The 20,251-nt window shown below is 37.5% G+C and overlaps 1 protein-coding gene across 1 annotated transcript in view; it reads right to left on the minus strand.

Moving 5' to 3' along the window:
* The window catches only part of ZPLD1 (zona pellucida like domain containing 1), a gene marked incomplete at its 3' end in the record, with an annotated part of 84,083 nt that overhangs the window by 20,825 nt on the left and 43,007 nt on the right, over window positions 1-20,251 (minus strand). Inside the window, exons 2-3 of the mRNA XM_079705618.1 lie at window positions 16,303-16,416; window positions 2,507-2,727 (exon numbers count right to left, since the gene is read on the minus strand). Of these exons, the coding sequence (XP_079561744.1) occupies window positions 2,507-2,727; window positions 16,303-16,416 (335 nt within the window). The remainder of the gene's footprint in view (window positions 1-2,506; window positions 2,728-16,302; window positions 16,417-20,251) is intronic.

The raw sequence follows: 20,251 nt of genomic DNA on the forward strand, positions 1-20,251 counted from the left end.
GAAGACCCCTGTTAATCTGATCTTGTTTTCCATGTTAGCTTCACATCTCCAGACTCCCACTCTTGGTTAATAATGTCCCAGCCCCAAGGCCCTTGTTGCTCTGGCCTTTGTGCATACGCCTCCTGCCTCCACTCTCCCCTCCTCCCCTGGATCTCATCTTCCCTGGAAACTTCTCCTGATACACCCCACAGCTTCTATTCATGCAGTCACAGTGCATGAGCAGTCTGACTCAGCACACCCCCATCCATAATCAGAGCTCTTTGTGGGCAGGGGACCCTCCTGGTCTTGTTTGCCTTTGTCCCTTCAGCATAGCTCAGTGACACCAGCATCTTGGGGTCCTCGAGATAAATTCTGAACAAATGAATTAAGGTCACAAATTTTCTTAGGGTCGATCTTCTCAGGGTCTTCCTCTGTGGTACATGGAGATTCTCATCCCCTTCCAGGACAATAGTTCATAGGTGGGTTGCAGAGGGATCATGAACTCCTAGAATTTATATAAAAATATTGTCCATGTGTATATTTTCCTGGGACTGATTAGCTTTCATTTCTCCAATCCCACTAAAATTTAAGAACCAGCATTTCAGGAATAATCAATAATGTTCTTGACCTTCATAATACAATTGAGCTTCTCCCACCATGTCAAATACAATATGATGCTCAATTAATATTTTTAGCAGATATTATGGAGACCTGTAACATTTAATTTTCAACAATAGAATACACTTTATACATGAACCTAGGAGCACATGGGCAAAGCTGAAGCAATTATCTAGCTGACTCATGAAGAGAACCAAAATCATTATGAATGAAAACATTTTGATTCTAATCCAGATGATTTAGTAGTCTACTTAATTTTTCCCATACAGGACTATCCTTGGAGCAAACTCCAAAGGTGGTGACATCTAAGACAAAAATAAAAAACGAAGTGATTCTTCCTCTCTACACATCGTTTGCCTGACTGGCTAGCTAAACATGCAAATTCCATCTGCAAAAAAAAAAAAGTATATACATATATTTATATATATACACATAATATATATCTCAATTTTTATACCACAGTAATTCAGCTCTAAAAAAAAAATGAAGGTACACACATGAACACGTACACACACACACACACACATACACAGGCTTTGTCTGGCATTTCTCCCAAATTGTTTTTCCAGCAGCAGGGTAAGACTGAAGTCAAGAGTAGAAAGCTCCTTGAAGGAGAGGCCTTGGGCTACCGTGGGAGGAGGGGCAGTGGTGCTGCTCTCCACATGGGCTCCCTCCCTCCACACGGAATTGGATGTGTAATAATCAACCTGCATCACTCTCCCTCACTCTCCCTTAGGCCCACTTCATAACCTCTCTGCACACAACCCAGAGAGATGAATAAACGTTTTCAATAAAAAGAGTCAACAATACTCAAGCTGTAGACTTGGAAATGGTCATGGGCACAATATTCTAACTGCCCTCTGGGAAAAGATAAAGGAGATTCAAAGAAATCTCTTTTTCCTGTCTCCTATCTCCCACCACGTTTTAAAAGCCCTGCCCTTAGAATAATCAAGCTTTCCCCCTTAATCCCAAACAATAATTTATCAAGAGGAAAAAGTGATCTCTCCTTCTTCACTGGGCTAAGTGGTCATGCTCATTGAATCTTCTTTTTGTCTTTGCTAGGATTAACCAATAAGACTATATTTAAACAAGCAAAAGAAAAAAATAGTGCTAAATGAATTTTAGTATAACACCCTCCAAATCACAATATTTTTACTTCAATTAATTTTAATTCCCAGGAGAGTGAATGCCTCTTTCAATTCTATTTTTGGTGTTCAATGCACGCATAAATAAATGAATAGTGTAGACTAGTGGTTCTCATTCAAGGTGGAAATATTTGAAGTGGTGTTTTGATTTTCACAATGACTGGAGAGAGCGTGCTACTGGGATTTCATGGGTAAGATTGTGTATGATAACATTTTGAAATTCAAAGGACAGTCCCACAGGATGAAGAATTTCACACTGGAAATGCTAACAGCCCTCTTTTACAAAACACTGGTGTGGATCATTCAATGGTAAACATGATACCTAGAAGATTCTAAGTTTCTCATTCTATATTTCATCTTTCTTCCTGAATGAGGTCACTAAGAAGCAATAGGCCAAGTGATCCATTGCCAAACTCACTGGAATATAAAAGATACTGCCATAAAAAGCATGAGGAACATAGCTAAATGATAAACTGTAGAGACATATTCCTCAGCGTCACTCACACAAAATAATGTTGGTTAGAGTAGCACAGTTAATCTCAGGTCCCTCAACCACCAGCTACAATAAACAGAACCACTATTGGAAAATAAAATTGTATGATTGGGAGCAGAAGCCTCAAACAGGCAAAGGAAAGCTATTTGTTCAGTTTTATTGGAATTTTTTCCCAAAAGATAGATTGGGCTTCTGATTATTTCATGAAATTGGGAGGTTTTTTTTTAGTTATGAGCCCCAAACCTAGCACACAATTTCACACTAATCTTACCACTAAATTGTTTCCACAGCCCTCCAAGGTGCTGAGATTGATGATGAAAATGACCACCGCAGGAAAGGTGTTGTTATTGATGAACCCCCTGCAGTGGGAATCCCCATGCCTTCCATTCAGTGCCAGGTCTGTTTCAGAATAACCGGAGAAAAGTACTGTGCAAAAATTAATCTTCATTGTAATGGTCTGGACCCCACAGTAGACATTGATGTCTCTTTCAGCTGAAATAAAAAATATAAAAAAACAAACAAATCACAAAAGCACAGCATGGGGTCCAAGAATAACTTTAAAAACCCCTGAAGTATTTTCATCCCCTTGGTCTATTTAAGTCTTTGATTTAGTTAGTTCAGGAGAGATTTTTTTTTTTTTTTTTTTTTTTTTTGCGGTACGCGGGCCTCTCACTGTTGTGGCCTCTCCCATTGCGGAGCACAGGCTCCGGACGTGCAGGCTCAGCGGCCATGGCTCACGGGCCCAGCCGCTGCCGTGGCATGTGGGATCTTCCCGGACCGGGGCACGAACCCGTGTCCCCTGCATCGGCAGGCGGACTCTCAACCACTGCGCCACCAGGGAAGCCAGGGAAGCCCCCTTCAATAACTATTTTTTCCCCTCCGTAGGATGCTTCTCCTATTCCCAATCTTTGTCTGAGGAACTCCTACTCATCCCTCAGGTCTCGAATTTCATTGTCTTTTTCCCAAAGACTTTCCTGATCCCAAATCTAAATTATGCTACGCTGTCTTATGTTGTCGAATTGACTTGGAATCTTATATGTATTTGTATAATTTTCTCAATAAATTGAAAGTCCCAGAAAGCAGGAAGCTATGATATTCATTGCTGTACTCCAGTGAGTAATTAATTAATTACTCACATAAAGTATGGGGCAATAGACTGCTCTAAGGATGTACAAAGTAGTGGTCCTTTTTCTTAGGTAGATCACAGTCCATAAGAGGAGATAGATGTGGCCCACATTTACAGAAAGATTGGACAGAGAACCACGGGGTGGCATAGAAAGAGAACCTTACCCAGACCAGTTGATTAGGAACAGCTTCCTGGAGAAGATGGCATTGAACTGAGTTTTGAAGTATCGGTAGGAGTTAGCTACAAAAAAGGGTGGGAAGCTTACAGCACAAAGAGGACAGCATGAATGATGACAGAAGTGTGAAATAAATATGCTCAGGCTGGTTAGGATCTTGACAGTTCCATTTTCATTTGAATTTAAAAAGCAAGGAGGAAATGGTAGGCAATGAGGCCAAGTAGCAAGCACATAGGCAAGATCACAGGAAACCTTCACATACAAAATGGTCTCTGTAAGGTAGCAAAATGTCTACTTAAATGTGAAATCAAATTCTCAACTACTAGAGCGTGCACTAAGAACTCTTTATGCCTGGGGAAACAGAGAATGAGTATCATTGCATTACTTGGCATACCATAAATGTATGCAAGTTAATACATATCATTAAATATGTTACAAAAGAGGTATCACTCCCTTAACTTAAACCAACTAAAGATTTTAGCTTCCTCACCTTTGTTCGAGAATTAATTGATGCCTATGCTAGCTTAACAATGGCAGTGATTGCTTTGTCCAGACATAGTGTTCTCTTCCGTTTTCTGCTTTATGACTCGAGACTTGTAAACCCTGTAGTGGAACTGAATTTGCTACAAGCTGATCCCACTGGGAGAAATGATAACAAACTAAAGACTTTACAGTGTAAGAAAGGATCTGTTCAAATCCATCCTAACCTAGCTTTCTAAAGACTTTTCACTGTCCCTTCCAAGGAACACATTTTTCCCTGGTTGTAGATACTAAAGACATCTATTCAGCACAACTTTTCCATTTGTGAGGCTTTGAGGGAAACAAAAATGCTACTTCAAGTTGCCAAAGAGCAACTTCTGCCAAAAGTAGATAAATTTTTTTCAGTTACTGAATAACAGTTGCTCTCAACAACTGAATTTTTTTAGCCTTTTTATTGTCCAATCCCTGGCCTGAATTGTAATATCCCTTTGAACAACACTGCAGTATTAAACAATCCAATGAATACAAGCTAATGATAAAAAAATAATCAAGGAATAAACATCTTTAGATGTTTGGTTTCTAGTGTTTTCTATCTAAAGATACTAAGTATGTCTAAAATGGTAGGCCTGCATACAGAGTTTATGTGCAGTTATGGTGCCAAAAGGGTGATTTTTCCCCTGATATTTAACCGAGCTAAGTTATTCATAGGAAATTTAAAAATGCAGTATTCAACTGAATTCAGATAAAAATAAAGAGATGTTCTGCACTCCTCTTACCTACCAATCAGGCAATGAGTTTGTCTCAGATTTTCTAAAATTATGCAAGTTTAAATATCCTGTCACACTAAATATCCTGTCACCATCTATCTCACCATGTACAAAAACATAGCCTGATATGGGGTTCATAGAATATGGTTACCTTATAAATGGAGTAAAAAGGGAATGGATCCAATTCTGTATATGTGAATAAAAACATCACTCTACCTATTTATCTCCAAGAAAGTTCCATTCCTAGAACACCTAATATACTTTTCCCTTTAGACATAATTAATAACAATATATTCTCAGCATATGATTCACATATTTAACAAACATATCTATTTTCTTTTTCTCAACAATTCCATACTCAACTGGCTTACATCCAATGGCATCCAGATGAGGCTAATGATTCCTAGTTTTTGATACATGGAATGATTTTTATCTCATCTCAATACTATTAAGTTTGAGACCTACATTTCCTTTCAGTAGTGTCAGAATATTTAACATGTTCTAATTATTACCTGGATTAATAAGGGCACAGATCAATGCAAGTATTCAAATAATTTGCACACATATATTCTGCAACACAAACACCCCAGAATTGAACTGAACTTAGCACTGCAGTGCAGTGGCTCAAAAATGTTCCTTCACTATTGACCTGAAAATGTAAAAATCTGTATGAAAAGCAATTCTGGGTGTCATTGTAGATTGTATAAAAAGGGTGGGGTGCACAGGAGTTGAACACACAAAATCAGTGCCATCAGTTTTACACAAGCTAGAGGCTATTTGGTCCTATTTATTTTCAAGATCTAAACTACATGTCACTTCATGTTAACAAAGTATCCCAAAAAAGCATTTGTTTATATACAGTATGTTAGTCTCTGTGCTAAACTCTGAGGATAAAGACATTAACAGGACTCCTTCACTTCAAGGACTCATGGTTGGGTAAAGGACACAGAGAAAAAAACAGACAATTGCAATGCAGTTGATAATGATATGACAGAGGTTTGAATACCACATTATATACAGACATGTCTTGGTAGGGCACAGCTGTTTGGAAGGGATTGTTGGGAAGAAACGAAACAGTTCCAACTGGCTAAATTTTATAAGAAATTGATTAGATGATGGCATGAAAAGAAGGGGATGTCAAACTTATGGTCAAGTTTCTAGCATTAGTGACTGGGTGGATTATTCCCTGAGATAAGGAATACAGGAGGAAAAAGATGATGAGCTCAGTTTTTGAGAGGCTGAGGTACATATGGGACATTCAAGCAGAAATATACAGCAGGTAGTTGGAAATAAGAGTCTAATATTTAAAGGATAGAAAAGAGTAAGAATTATAAATTTGATAATCACCAATACTCAGTACATCAATTATAAACAATAATAATAGATGAAATACCCATTGAGAGCACTCAGGTAATAGAAATGGGCTGAGAAAAGAAAAACAATTTCTAAGGCTTCCTTTTATAAGACTTAATTTTTCCAATGATATATAGTCATTCTCTTCTGCTCTATCCCACATCACGCTAACTATGAGTCTACAATAACACCTACATTATACCTGGGAGTGGATATTTGCTTTCCCACTAGATTATGAACTCATTGAAAGCTCTGGGTTTTCCCAGCATGCCTAACAAACACTCAGCAAGTGCTTATTAAAATATGTTTAATTAAACTCTTTCACAAACAGCATGCATGATTTCTAACTTTTTAATATAAACTTTCAAGATTCACAAAGAAAATATGTGCTCAATGATATAGGTTCATCTTGACTGTTCATCCAGAACTCATATTTCCTATCTGTACTCTGCCAACTACCTGAGATGATTCCTGTTTTCAGACGTTCAGAGGAAAATCAAAATTCTCTATGTCAGATATTTTCTAATTCAACACACTAAATAATATGAAATTAATGGATTTTTGCTATTTAGCTTCTTTTTTTTTTTTTTTTTTTTTTTGGTACGCGGGCCTCTCACTGTTTTGGCCTCTCTCCCGTTGCAGAGCACAGGCTCCGCACGCGCAGGTTCAGTGGCCATGGCTCACGGGCCCAGCCACTCCGTGGCATGTGGGATCCTCCCAGACCGGGACACAAACCCGTGTCCCCTGCATCAGCAGGCAGACTCTCAACCACTGCGCCACCAGGGAAGCCCCATAGGTATTTAGCTTTTTTAAGTGCATTAGTCTGGCAATTAATTATCTTGCTTTATTATTAATAATAAATTCTTAAAATCATTTCCTCTTAGCAGCAAGGGATTTGCTAATCCTTACTGTCATTAATAGCAAGCAAGTGCGTGACAGCCAGTTGGGGTTGGCATAAACACTGTGGTATGTAGCAACATAAAGCTGGCAAGACATCATGAGTACCAGGCTCCAATCAGCACTTCTTATGAATATGCATTACAGAGAATCTTATTAGAATGCAGATTCTGATTCAGTAGATCTGGGATGGGGCCTGATATTTACATTTCTCACAAGCTCCCAGGTGATGCCAATGTTGCAAGTGAAGGGGAGCAGAATATGCCACCCCAAAATATGCCTCTTTGGCATAAGGATTACCTTAACTTGATTATTTTTAAGAACCAGCAGGGATTTCCCTGGTGGCGCAGAAGTTAAGACTCTGCACTCCCAATGCAGGGGGCCCAGGTTCAATCCCTAGTCAGGAAAATAGATCCCACGTGCATTCTGCAACCAAGAGTTTGCATGTCACAACTAAGCAGCCCATGTGCCACAACTAAGACCCAGTGCAACAAAATAAATAAATAAATATTTTTTTTTAAAAAGGAAAAAGAAATGGCAGACATAGGAGAATCCCTGAAAACAAATGGAAGTTACTCTTCTGAAAGAGACATTTACATTTATAAGGGAAATCTCCATTTGTAAGTGCATCTCCTTCTCTCTACCAGGAAGGAAGAGGGGAACTAAACCTCCAGAAACTCTTACAAATGGAGGCTATAGACCTAAATCTGCATAACAACCGTACTCCTGTTTACTGTGATTTACCTGATGACCTCCCATAACTGGCTTCCCCACCACCACCATCGCTTTTGTCTTTAGCTTGAGATGGTACTTAAGGTAGTGGCTCGGGCCATTTCAGGGAGTTACTCAGTTTTCCTGGGTATCACCCAGGAATATAGCAGGTTAACATGTTATTAAACTTCTATTTTTTTCCCTATTAATCTGTCTTTTATTATAGGGGGCTTCAGCTAAGAACCTAGAAGGGTAGAGGGAAAATTATCTTTCCTCCCCTACACAAGTCTCTTAACCAACTGAGTTACTTAGTCATAACTATACATTTTGATTGGGCAGGAATTAATCTTTAGGTGGGTTCTATCAGGTGGGATTAAGCACTCACCAAACTGTATGATTTATAGGCTTACAAGAGGGAGAGGTGTGGATGAAAAAGGGACAGGAAAGAGAGAGAAACAAATTGTAAAGGGCATGAGTGTGTGTCTGAGTCCCTTCCTTTTTGAGGAACTAACTGGTTTGAATTACAATGAAAGAGGGTTGTGAAAGACTTTGTGAGACTGAACCCAAATGAGTCTACTTTAGTGCTCAGGTGGCAATGTGTGAAATAAAATTGGGAAGAGGGTCAGTCTTCTCCTTCCCCACCTCTACCCCAGGCTACAAACCATAGCAGTTTAATAACCAGAGGAGCGGGACAGTTACCTCAAATGGCAACTAGGCCCTGGGCACTCCTCGAAACAGTTGAAGGAGACCTGTGAGGCTGCGTGAGTCTGTTGTGAGGAACTGACGGCTCTGTGCAGTTCAGACGCAGGTATTCCCATGAATATGATTGCACCTGGATCCATGGGCTGGTTTATACACACTTAAAGGTAGCATTGGTTTAAAACTGATTGTATGAACCAAAACCTATTCAGTATAATAGGAGGAGTCTTTTCTGTATGCTGAAGACTGCGCTGCTTTGTAGTACCACAGAAATCTCACCTGGAAATACAGGACACTCATCCCTCAGTATCCATGGTGGATTGATTCCAGGACCACCCTTGGATACCAAAATTTAAAAGAAATCCATGGATGCTCAAATCCCTTATATAAAATGGCATATGCAGTATTTGCATATAACCTATGCACATCTTCCTATATATTTTAAATCATATTTAGATTACTTATAATACCTAATACGATGTAAATGTTATGTAAATAGCTGTAAATACAATGTAAATGCTATATAAATGTTTGCTGGCATGCAGCAAATTCAAGTTGTGCTTTTTGGAACTTTCTGGAATTTTTTTTCTGAATATTTTCATTGAGGTTGGTTGAATCCACAGATGTGGAACCCATGGATATGGAAGGCCAACTCTAATTTATTTCCTGGACTCCAAGAGATATTCCAAGACTATATAATCTTAGCAGATTATAAAAGTAATTTATATATCATTTCTACTTCTATCTCTATAAAATGAGAGTAGCAATATTTGGCACAACATAAACTTAAAATTGCTTAGAAAACATGTTATATTTGTTGTTTTAACACAATTTTTAAAGCTAATTCTCCTCAAGATTTTATACAATATTGAGCAAGAAGTTTAAAAGGGATATTGATATTTCATCTACCCAAAATACCAGCAGCTGATGAAGAATTTAAAGTGGATTAGGAATTCAGGTTTCCCCTCTGTATTGAACAGGTTCTTCACCACCTCAGTTTTCCCCTTCTGTTTCTCATTAGCAAATGCAAGCTGTTGTCTGCAGGGCTGAAAGAAATGCATACACAGTCCTCGATAAACTTTGCAGGCTTCTATTCACCCTTGCTAGAACTTGAAGAGTTTGGTCATCTTTTTCAAGCAGAAAAAAGCATATAGGTTTTACTTATACAAGTAGAGGAAATGAAAAATCCATGCAATAAAGGACTTTGTTATTAAAATAAAGAAGAACAATTCAGAACTCTGAATTGTTCAGTCACTGAACTTGCTGACTAATTCCTCTTCTCTCCACTGCACTTTATCACTGAAGGTTAATCAGGATGTGATCTGCAATCGCTGTCTCGATCAGTTCTTCTGCCTCATGTGGTGTAGTAATTGCAGCCACAGCTGCAAAGCGAAAGTAGGCATCCTCTTCACAGCTTGGAGACCAAAACACTACTACTATGTAGGAAGGCAGCAGAATTGGCCTTTCTTACCTACACAGAGAGACAGAACATATTCCCTGGGATAATTATTCCATAATCCACTCTTACTTTGTCTTTGGGCACAGAACAGTGCAATGGTTAAGCAAAGCCTAACACAAAATCAGGCAGCTCATTTTACTTTACCTGCCCATGAAGTCTATCACTGAAATAGGTCATTCTCTATTTTATTTCCTGGGGAACACTGGTACTCATTGAAATATTAATAAATATTATCAGAGAAAAAATTTCCTTAGTCAAGCTGGTCCTGAAAAAGCTAAACAAATTTTCCTACCATATGATTTTTCAAATTCTTTAATGTAGCAGTTTCCATCATGATTCTCCATTTACACATAATTTTTAAATTTCAGTTTTATTGAGATACAATTGACATACGGCATTATATAAGTTTAAGGTGACAGCATAATGACTTGACTTACACTTATTGTGAAATGATTACCACAATAAGCTTAATTAATATCCATCATTCATATAGACACAAAAAAAGGAAAAAAATGCTTTTTTCCTTGTCATGAGAGCTTTGAGGATTTACTCTCTTAGCCACTTTTAATATATTTTAAATATAGCATACATCAGTGTTAACTATAATCATCATGTTGTACATTACATCCCCAGTATTTATTTATCTTATAGTGTTAAGTTTGTACCTTCTGACCACTTTGATCCATTCTCCCATGCCCCCACCCCTGCATCTGGTAAGCACAAATCTCTTCTCATTTTCTATGAGTTTTGTTTTTGTTTTTTAGATTCCACATATAAATGAGATCATATAGTATTTGTCTTTCTCTGTATGACATTTCACTTAGCATAATAACATTTGCAGTCCATCCATGTTGTCACAAATGGCAGGATTTCCTTCTTTTTTATAGTTGAATAGTATTCCATTGTGCGTGTGTGTTTGTGTGTGTGTGTGTATCTCACAACCCATTCATCTGTTGATAAACACTTTGGTTGTTTCCATGTCTCAGCTATTGTAAATAATGTTGCAATGAACATAGGGTACAGATGTCTCTTTGACATAATGATTTTGCTTCCTTCAGATATATACCCAGAAATGGAATTGCTGGATCATATGGTAGTTCATTTTTATTTTTTGAGAAACCTTTGAACTGTTTTCCATAATTGCTGCACCAATTTACATTTCTACCAGCAGTGCACAAGGGTTCCCTTTTCCCACATTCTCACCAGCATTTATCTGTTGTCTTTTTGATGACAGCTATTCTGACAGGTGTAAGGTGACATCTCATTGTGGTTTTAATTTGCATTTCCTTGAGGATTAGTGAGCACCTTTTCCTGTGCCTACTGTCCATCTGTATTTCTTCTTTGGAAAAATGTCTATTCATTTGTTTGCCCATTTGTAATTGGATTATTTGGTTTTTGGTATAAATCTTTTTTTTTTTTTTTTTTTGCGGTACGCGGGCCTCTCACTGTTGTGGCCTCTCCCGTTGCGGAGCACAGGCTCCGGATGCGCAGGCTCAGCGGCCATGGCTCACGGGCCTAGCCGCTCCGTTCCTGGACCGGGGCACGAACCTGTGTCCCCTGCATCGGCAGGCGGACTCTCAACCACTGCGCCACCAGGGAAGCCCTCATTTTTTAAACTTAGTATTCACGATTCACTTTAAGGCATCATGGTTTGATGGAAAGAGCTCTAGTGTTATATCTCTGACAATTGCTAGCTTTGCAGTATTAGAAAAATTCTAATCCTCAATCTCCATATCATAAAGTAAAAATTAAAAAGTTTTGTAGGTTTATTGTAAGAAATAAAAGAGAGAATTACATAATGTGCTTAGCATTCTATACATGGAATTTATTCCTTCTTAGCACTATTTCAAATAGAATACAAAATGACAAGTCATAAAACATTGACTTACGTTCAGTTTCCCATGACTGGTTAGTGCACCATAAAACAATGTCAGGCCACAAAGTTTCTGGTGTCATTAACCTAATCTCTCCTTGATTGTGCCTTTATCATTAAAGATTTCTTTAGAGGCTTGAAAGTTTAGGCTGACCCTTACATATACTATCTTCTAAAAGAGGGGCTAGTTCCAGAAGGTATCCATTAGTTGCAGAGGCCAAATGCATTTATCTGTATGTTTCACTTTGGCCAAATAATTCTTTGGTACTCTAAAAGTCAACTATGGATTGCATTTTATTCTTGGAAGAGCATAATTATAATGTCAGTTGGGCATGAGTCTATTCCCTGCTACTAGCTTAGATAGGCAAGAGTTAACTACCTTTAAAATTAAATGGTATCCCTTTAAATTTAAAATGAATTAGGCCATGGTGGTTCACTTGGCTTAAGGATAAATGGCATGGAAATTAAAGAAAATAGTTCTAATGTCATGAAACAGCAAAGGTCAGATAGGGTGAGATGATTACTCTCATCATTATGAACATTACTTTGCATTTAGATAGCTCCTCTCCTTTGCCAGACTCATTCTCATTCTAGCCCATTGCTTAGTATCTGAGCAGCTTGTGGAGCTCCTAATGACATCAAGGGTGATCCTGATGTGGAAGAGAAGCCACAGGTCAAGAGGGGAGTGAGCAATTAACCTTCAGGCTTAATTTGCTCACTCTGGTCTTTTGCAAACAACCTGCAAAAATGGGCTTACTTGAAAAGACTACCCATATAAACTTAAAGCCTCTCATGGAACTTTTGATTTATCTAAATTCTAGATTTTTTAAATATAAATTTTAAATTGCAACAATGTGTGTGTGTGTGTGTGTATAAATTTGGAAAGTTTGGATATTTGTTGTCTAAGCCCAAAAGTACTAAAAGTGCTAACATGTGTAAGGACAAATACAAATTTTAAAAAAGAGGTTTAATTCTCCCTGTTGAAAATAAAGGAAGAGACCATTCATATCAGAAAACTTGTAAGTACTTTCTCTTCTCCTTGAAATATATATAAATCCTTTTGAAAACTAGATAGGACTTTTGTCAGCTTTACGATGCAGGGACGTCTTTCTCAAGGACTTGGGAACCATCTCTTAGAAATGTAAACATCAAGGAAAATAGTATCCTTATCTCACAGTCTGGGGAGGGTGGGAGCCTCACTTCGGTGGGAGCCTTGCTCCAAATCACAAAAGTACCTCCTTTCATAAAGATATGAGAATTTTATCTTCCCTCTGGAGAAAGCTAATACACTAACACAGATGGTCACCTCAATTACCAGATAAATTCAGGATGAACTATACGTGACAAATGGTGTTGTCGAGTCCTCTTACTTGAGGACTGATTATTATTTATTTTGAAAACATGTATGCAATGGGTTGCCTCTGCTTGACTATGTAAAAGAGTGAGATTCCTTTCTGTCTTTGCAAACTTTTAATGAATTGCCTGTGTTGAGCATCACATTCTGGTTTAATGCTTATTCAATGATAAATGTGTTCTCATCTCTACTATCCTTGTGGAAGGAATTTTTGGGTTGGGAGAAGATTTTGTTTTTAGTTATATTTCCCCAAACATGACTGTGCTTTTAACTGGAATAATAGATTCAAGAAAATAATAGAATACTGTCAGCTGTTCTCAATCATAATGCATATGAGACTCATCAGCAGGGTTTAAAATACAAATTCCCAGCACCATATTCAGAGATTCTGACACTACATATCTGGGGGAAAGCAGTGAAGTCCACACTGAACGACTATCTCAGGTGATTTTGATGCTGATGGTCAGTGGGCACCATTGTAAATGGAAGTTTTACATAATTTTTAAATGTTACCATATGAAAAATACTGCCTTTTGCTGTCCTAGTCACTCCTTGGCTTATTTACAGGTTTTATTTACCTCTACAAGTATAATACATCATCAGCTAGTTCCTCTCTGCCGAGCAATCTTCTTACATTCTGGCCTTCTCTTTTATCCATAACAGGGTAAGACTTGACTACCGTTCCCAGGCCCCAGCCAGGCCTCTGGCCCCTCACTCTCTGAGGGCCTCTGCCTTCCACTTCAACCAAGAAGATGAACACAATTAGCATCTCTCAACTTCTCTGCCTCTGTCTTTTATTTCTCTTCTCTCCTAAATCAAACAAACAGCTGCCACTTTTCCAAGGTTAACTCCTCCACCTGTACCTTTGATCTCTTCCATATTTTCTTTCCTCATTACATCAATTATTTCTTTGTTAGTATTCCTAGTCTCTGAATACTTACCCTTTGCTCATGTAGACTCAGGTGTCTCTAGTCCTCTAATTCAAAAATCTCCTTTCTCATTTAAACTGCTGGCTCAGTTTACTCCTCCCTTTCTTTCACCACCAGGGTTATTTAAATAGTAGTCTATTTCCACAACTTTCCTTTTCCTACCCCTCATTCATTGTTCACTCACTGCACAGGGATTCAACTCTCACACAGCTATTTTCAGTTTCAACCTCTCTCCTCGGACCCAGGTCCATATTTCCTACTTCTGAGTAGAGCACTTCAAAGTCATTATTTTCAAACCCAAACTTCCTTTCTAAAACATGCAAATGCCCTATACTTTTGGCGTCAGTTAACAGTATCGACATCCAGTTATCTAAGTTCAAAACAACCTCTAGCCTTCTCTTTCTCTCACTTCCCAAGTCAAATCAGTTCTCAAGTTCTGGAGAGTCCACCACAAAATACTGCATCTCTTAATAACTGTCTCCTTCTACTGCTTCCACTGCCACTGCCTTTGTGACATTTCTCTCTGCCTTTAGTCTCTTCTAACTTGATTCTGTCCTTCATATTTTCCCCACTGTCTGCTTTCTGAAACAAAATGTGACCACATCAAATCCTTAAAAAGGTATGTTTAAAAAGATGCAATGGCTCTTCATTGCTTACAAAATGAAGACAAAACACTTTTATTACACAAATAATACAAAAAGTATCCTTGCCAAAACAATTGAACCTGAATTTATTCAAACCTCTAGCTCTCATTAGTTGACAGGTTATACAGGAAAAGAGGAGCATGTTAAATGACACATAAGAGTTACAGTCAACCAGATCCAGAGTGTTGGAATTCTAAGAAACAAATTACCAAGTTATTTAAAGAGATAAATGGCATTTCAGAAAAGCAAGGGACTTCTATAAATTAAGACAGACTTAAACATGTCAACAAATGCACCAGGTGGATTTAGAGGCAAATTGGCTGAGTATAAGATGATATTGAGTAATTATTGTTAAGTTTATTAGATATACAAGTGTAATGACTTTTTAAAGTTCTTTTCACTTATATATATAATGAAACATGAATAATGAATTTATTTTAAAATATTTCAGAGATGGAGGTAGTAAGAAGGAGAGATAAACAAAATTTATAAATGCTGACAACTGATGAAGCTGTATGATTACTATGAGTGCTTTTTTACTAATCTCTACTTTTGCATATGTTTGAAATTTTCCATAGTAAAAAAAAAATCCTATCATTTGTGGTATTCAAAATCATTAAGAACCTTGCCTTAACTTACCTTTGTAAACTTGTCTTTGGACATTCCCCATCCTGACCTCCTTATTTTACTTAACCTGTCAAGTACTTTCATACTAGGTCTGGGCTCATGAAGCCATTCCTACATACTCTTGTCTTTATTCTGGAGCAAGCCAGATTACCTCTCCTCAAATAAATTAGAAACTTCACATCAACTACCTAACTACCTACTGATTGCTCTATGTAGGTGTGTTGTTACTCTGGCATGCTCCAAACACAGGAGCATGTAAAACATTGCAGAAGGTATTTCAGTTTGCAATACATAAGTAGAAAAGTAGTTTCAGATCTTCTAGTTCTTATTTTATAACTATTGAACTGTGGTTCTATAACTTTAGCTGATATAAAAAGATGACTACTTAAGTGAAACCTTAAATTACCTCTAAAAAGTGCAGATTTTAGGAACCTGTGGGACACGTCCATCAATATGGTCAAAATCTCATGTCTGTCATAATATTGATGGGTTGCTATGAAATGCATTCTGAAGCTGGTGTGTGTACTTTGGTGGTGACCAACATTTCATTGAAATAGTATTTTTTTGAGTATTGCATAATATTTCACAGTCATTTTCTGAGTATTCTTCCTAAATAAATTTATCAGCATATAAGGGCAATTTTTAAAGTCTGAATTAATTTTTAAAAAAAGCCCTCAATTAGACAAATTTTGAATGGCATTAGCCTCTCCCAATTTTATCAACCATTAGCCAATATTTTTCACATCTGTGAGCAGTCATTATAATAATATAAACTACAATGAACACTTTGTATGTTAATGTGGTTATAAGTTACAACTTCAGAAAAATGTCTTTTGTCATTTGCCATTTGTTAACATCCACTTAATATAGACAGATATCCCCCTCATTTTCCATATGTATTTAAATGATTTACTATTCAAACATAATCGCTCTTTCCAGATACAATTAGAGAAAAGATTGGGTTCAGACTTACCAGGAAATCTACTGTGGAGGTTGGTGTCACAATTGTAGCCATTGAACTGAGCAGACCCTGGAAGCACTCTAATTGTTAGAAGCAAGAGCAACCATATCCGTTCCATTGCAAAACCTAGAAAAGAGTTACTTTTCATGTGGACATCACCAGCCTTCACTCTCACTTGCTGGGAAGACTGAGGCTGATCTCAACTCACTGTTGGATAGGCAGGCTGTCTACATCCATGCAGGCAAAGCTCATTAAAGACCTAAGGATTATCAGAAATAATCATCAACAATGAGGCAGAGATTTTGGCTACAATATTTCAAAATTATTTTTATTCTTTGACTCGACTCCAGTTTGCAAGCGTGACAAAGTTAGGCTTTTGTAGTAGAAGAACTAAGATAGATATAAATCATAACAGTTGCAAAAGAAAGATTTTTATTATAAATAGGAAGAACTCAAACCAAGTATTTAGCAGATTAGAACAGCATAGCTAGGCAGACTGACTGATTTGGAGGTAATGCTACACTTTAAAGTACCAATATCCATAGTCAGAGGGATTTAACATTCAATAGTTGATTTTCAGAGAATTCTCAATACTCTCAATGACCAAATAATGTCAAGAAAAATTTCCTCTCAACAAAGGAATTCCAGGATACTACTACTTCTCAAAATCAATGTTTTGTATATCATTTTCCTAGGAAACACAGGAATAAAGCAAAAGGGAGAACAGAAAAATACTACGTGTAGAATGACATCCTGGTTTCTCCAATGGCTGCTCATTGGTGGTTGATAATTGATACAGAAGTATGAAAACCTTGAATTCTTAGGAGAGTGTAACAGAAATCGTCAATGTGTGTTGAACAAATACAAATTGACTTTAATACTTAAATTCCAGTCAGTCTGGTATTTAATTTTTTTTTCCTATATGGCCTTTTATTGTCCTGATAAAGTTAAAATATCTTCTAGAAGTGCCCAACTTATTCTCAGAGCATAGTTTGTGCACTGGAAAAAAATCTTTTGGGTTGGTGGTTTTGGTCTATGTATAAAAAACAAAAAGAAAAGAAAACTGCAAATGGCTTATTCAAATAATTTATTGCATTTTTAAAGCTTTGGGCTCGGGGGAAAAAAATGATGTTTTAGTTGTCCTTAAAGATCTGCCCTTAGATGATCAATCAAGTCTTTAGCAAAAGGAAGGAAATACGTCTTGCTTTTGAATCATCATTTTAATACAACATGTTTATGGTGAACTAAGTCACTTTGGTGAGGATGTGGGAAAGGAAAGCATGAGTTTACTCCCCAAAATAGACACAAAAACTATTAATTAAACAGGAGCTTCCTTCCTTAGGCACTATAACATACCACTCAGGCACAAACCTAGTCACTTCAGGAAGAACAGCCACGTGTCTGGTTAGTTCTGATCCGCTAGGACACTCCAGAAACAGAAGACTCACACAAATGGCTGACCCAGACCCTGGGGTCTCTTGGCCATGCCTATGTCTTCAATGTCTAGCTCCTCAGGACACTCCAAATAGAGGAAGACAGCTTTGCTCTTTTGGAGTCTTTGGAAGACTTTTAGGAAAGACAGCAGCTTGTGTCTGAACAGTACATCCCATCACACACACAGCGATGCAATGCCCTGCTGCTTCCTTCTCATGATGGGTCCCATCAACTCCTAGAAGGCACTGGAGACTCTAGACCCACGCTGTTGTCTCTCAATCTAGAGAAGTCTCACACCCCTAGGGATTCAGAGTCAGGAATTTTCAAGAGTGAGTTATTTTTATTATTCCAAAAGGCTTTCTAGTTTTATATTGTCTCACAGGAGAAAAATAATGCTTATCGAGTGGATGCTGTATACAAAGAAGGCAGTGTGTTGCCAGATCATTTACCTATAGTCTCTCATTCAAATCCTTATAGACACTGGAATCACCACTCCATGTATAGAAAAGGAAAAATAAGTCTCAGGATGCTAAAGTGACATGGAAAACAAGTGGAGGGACTAGAATTCAACTCCAGATCTTTCTGATAAGAGCTTGCTTCACAAGCTACCTAAATATCATCTGTTATTAAATAAATTTCATGTTATTTTGGTTGCCATTTATCATCAGTTGTTTTCTTTAGCTTTTAAAATCGTGTACCCTTTATTAGATCTTTTCATATAAAAATAAACAAATTCTTACATAGTGAATGCAATTTGTTTAATAGATGTATTCAATAATATGGGCATTGTGAGGAAGAAAATTATTTTTTAAAAAGGGAGAGGAGGTCCTGATTGTGGAAACAGTGAGAATTATTACTACAGACTAAACTGGACACATCTATGTTTAGCAAAAATGGTTAAGAAACACGTGCTACTTGAAATGGACCACTAATAGCAGTAGTAAAGTCTTTGCTTTACAACATTAGATCAGATCTGAGGTTGTCCAAAAGACATATCTCTACACTTTGAATAAGACTTAGAGCTCTGTCATGGAGATTAAAACTCTTAATAAATATTTTTTTGACAAGAAGAAGGTAGAGGTAGAAGGCAGCTTGCTTTAACAGAAAATCCATTGATTTTGATATGAGCAGATACAGATTCAAATTCCCCCTCAGGCATTTTCTAGATTTAGCATTTGAAAACCAAGATGATGATCATAAGACTTTATAAACTACAAACACGTAAAGGACATAGCACAGTCTGGACATACAGAAGGCACTCTCAATCCCGTGGAGAGGGATGGTGACAGGGTCTGTGCTCCTTTGACTAAGCCACATGCTCTGGAGCTAGACTGAATAATACAAAGGGGTCCCATGGGCTAGTAACAGCCCTGATTAGTTGCATCACATTATTATATTTATAATGTTATTTGTATTGGTCTGTGTTTTAATATTATGGTACATTAAGCAGGGGAATTTTGAAGGACACCACAACTTTTGTATAGGCAGTATCCACATTCTGATCCCTATAACATTGGCAGTGCTCATGGCATTTTCAAGACTTTGGGAGTTAATGAACTATTTTCTTGTACACTCCCCATCCTCAATCCATCTCCAACATTTGCTCTGTACATAGAAAACTTGAGTATCAACTCACAGTAGTAGCAAGCTTGGAGACGTTACTTGCCGCAGTTTCTAAAATTTTTTTCTGAAATGGGAGTGCTTGGGGTTTGGAGACTGTGTTGAGATTCTTTACACTCATTAAAGCATAATGTCTTGTTTGCTCAGACTCCCCAGCTCCTGGACATGTGCAATTCTAGACATGTGTACTCCAGTCTCAATCTGGCTTAAAAAACTTAGTTGAGCTTCATGTCACAAGGTAGAACCCAGTGTCTGTGGTTTACCCTGGGATGACCTGAAATGCTTGTGGCTCCAGCAAACTCTGATTAGAGAACCTGAGCAGAAGCATTTCCCACCTTCTCCACCATCACTAAGTGCAGCATCCAGTGACCCTACTTTGGTGCTTAACAATGTTGTACAAGACTGTCTGACGTGGTCAATATTACAAAACATTAGCAACACATTCTTAGATAACACTGACCTTGAAGACATGTATCACAAGGTTTTTGTACATCTTTCTTAACTCAGTACCTCCATAAATTTAAATTGATTGGGATAGGGGAGGGAGAGGATTGTATGTATAACACTGAATTTTAAGGAATTCAGAAGTGTTGATTTTAAAGAGACACTTGCGTCTCTTAAACTGGTATTGAGGCTCTGTGTTTTATACTTAGTGATACAAAGGAAGTCATATGCTGAGTGACTTGCTATCAAATGTCAATATTTCTCATATTAAGTTCTCATTTTAAAATAACTTCTAAAATATGAATTTCTAATTTATTTGCTTAAGATTGAACTTGGAGTCAGAAAAACAGAATTTCACTTTTAATTCTCACTCAGTTTTATATAAATTGAGATGATTCTGTCACACTGTTCTCTAGATTTTATACATTTAATAATCATTTTTTGACCCTCCTTTTATTAAGAT

This window comes from Hyperoodon ampullatus (assembly GCF_949752795.1).
Source record: "Hyperoodon ampullatus genome assembly, chromosome: 5".
In the NCBI taxonomy this organism is placed as follows: domain Eukaryota; kingdom Metazoa; phylum Chordata; class Mammalia; order Artiodactyla; family Ziphiidae; genus Hyperoodon; species Hyperoodon ampullatus.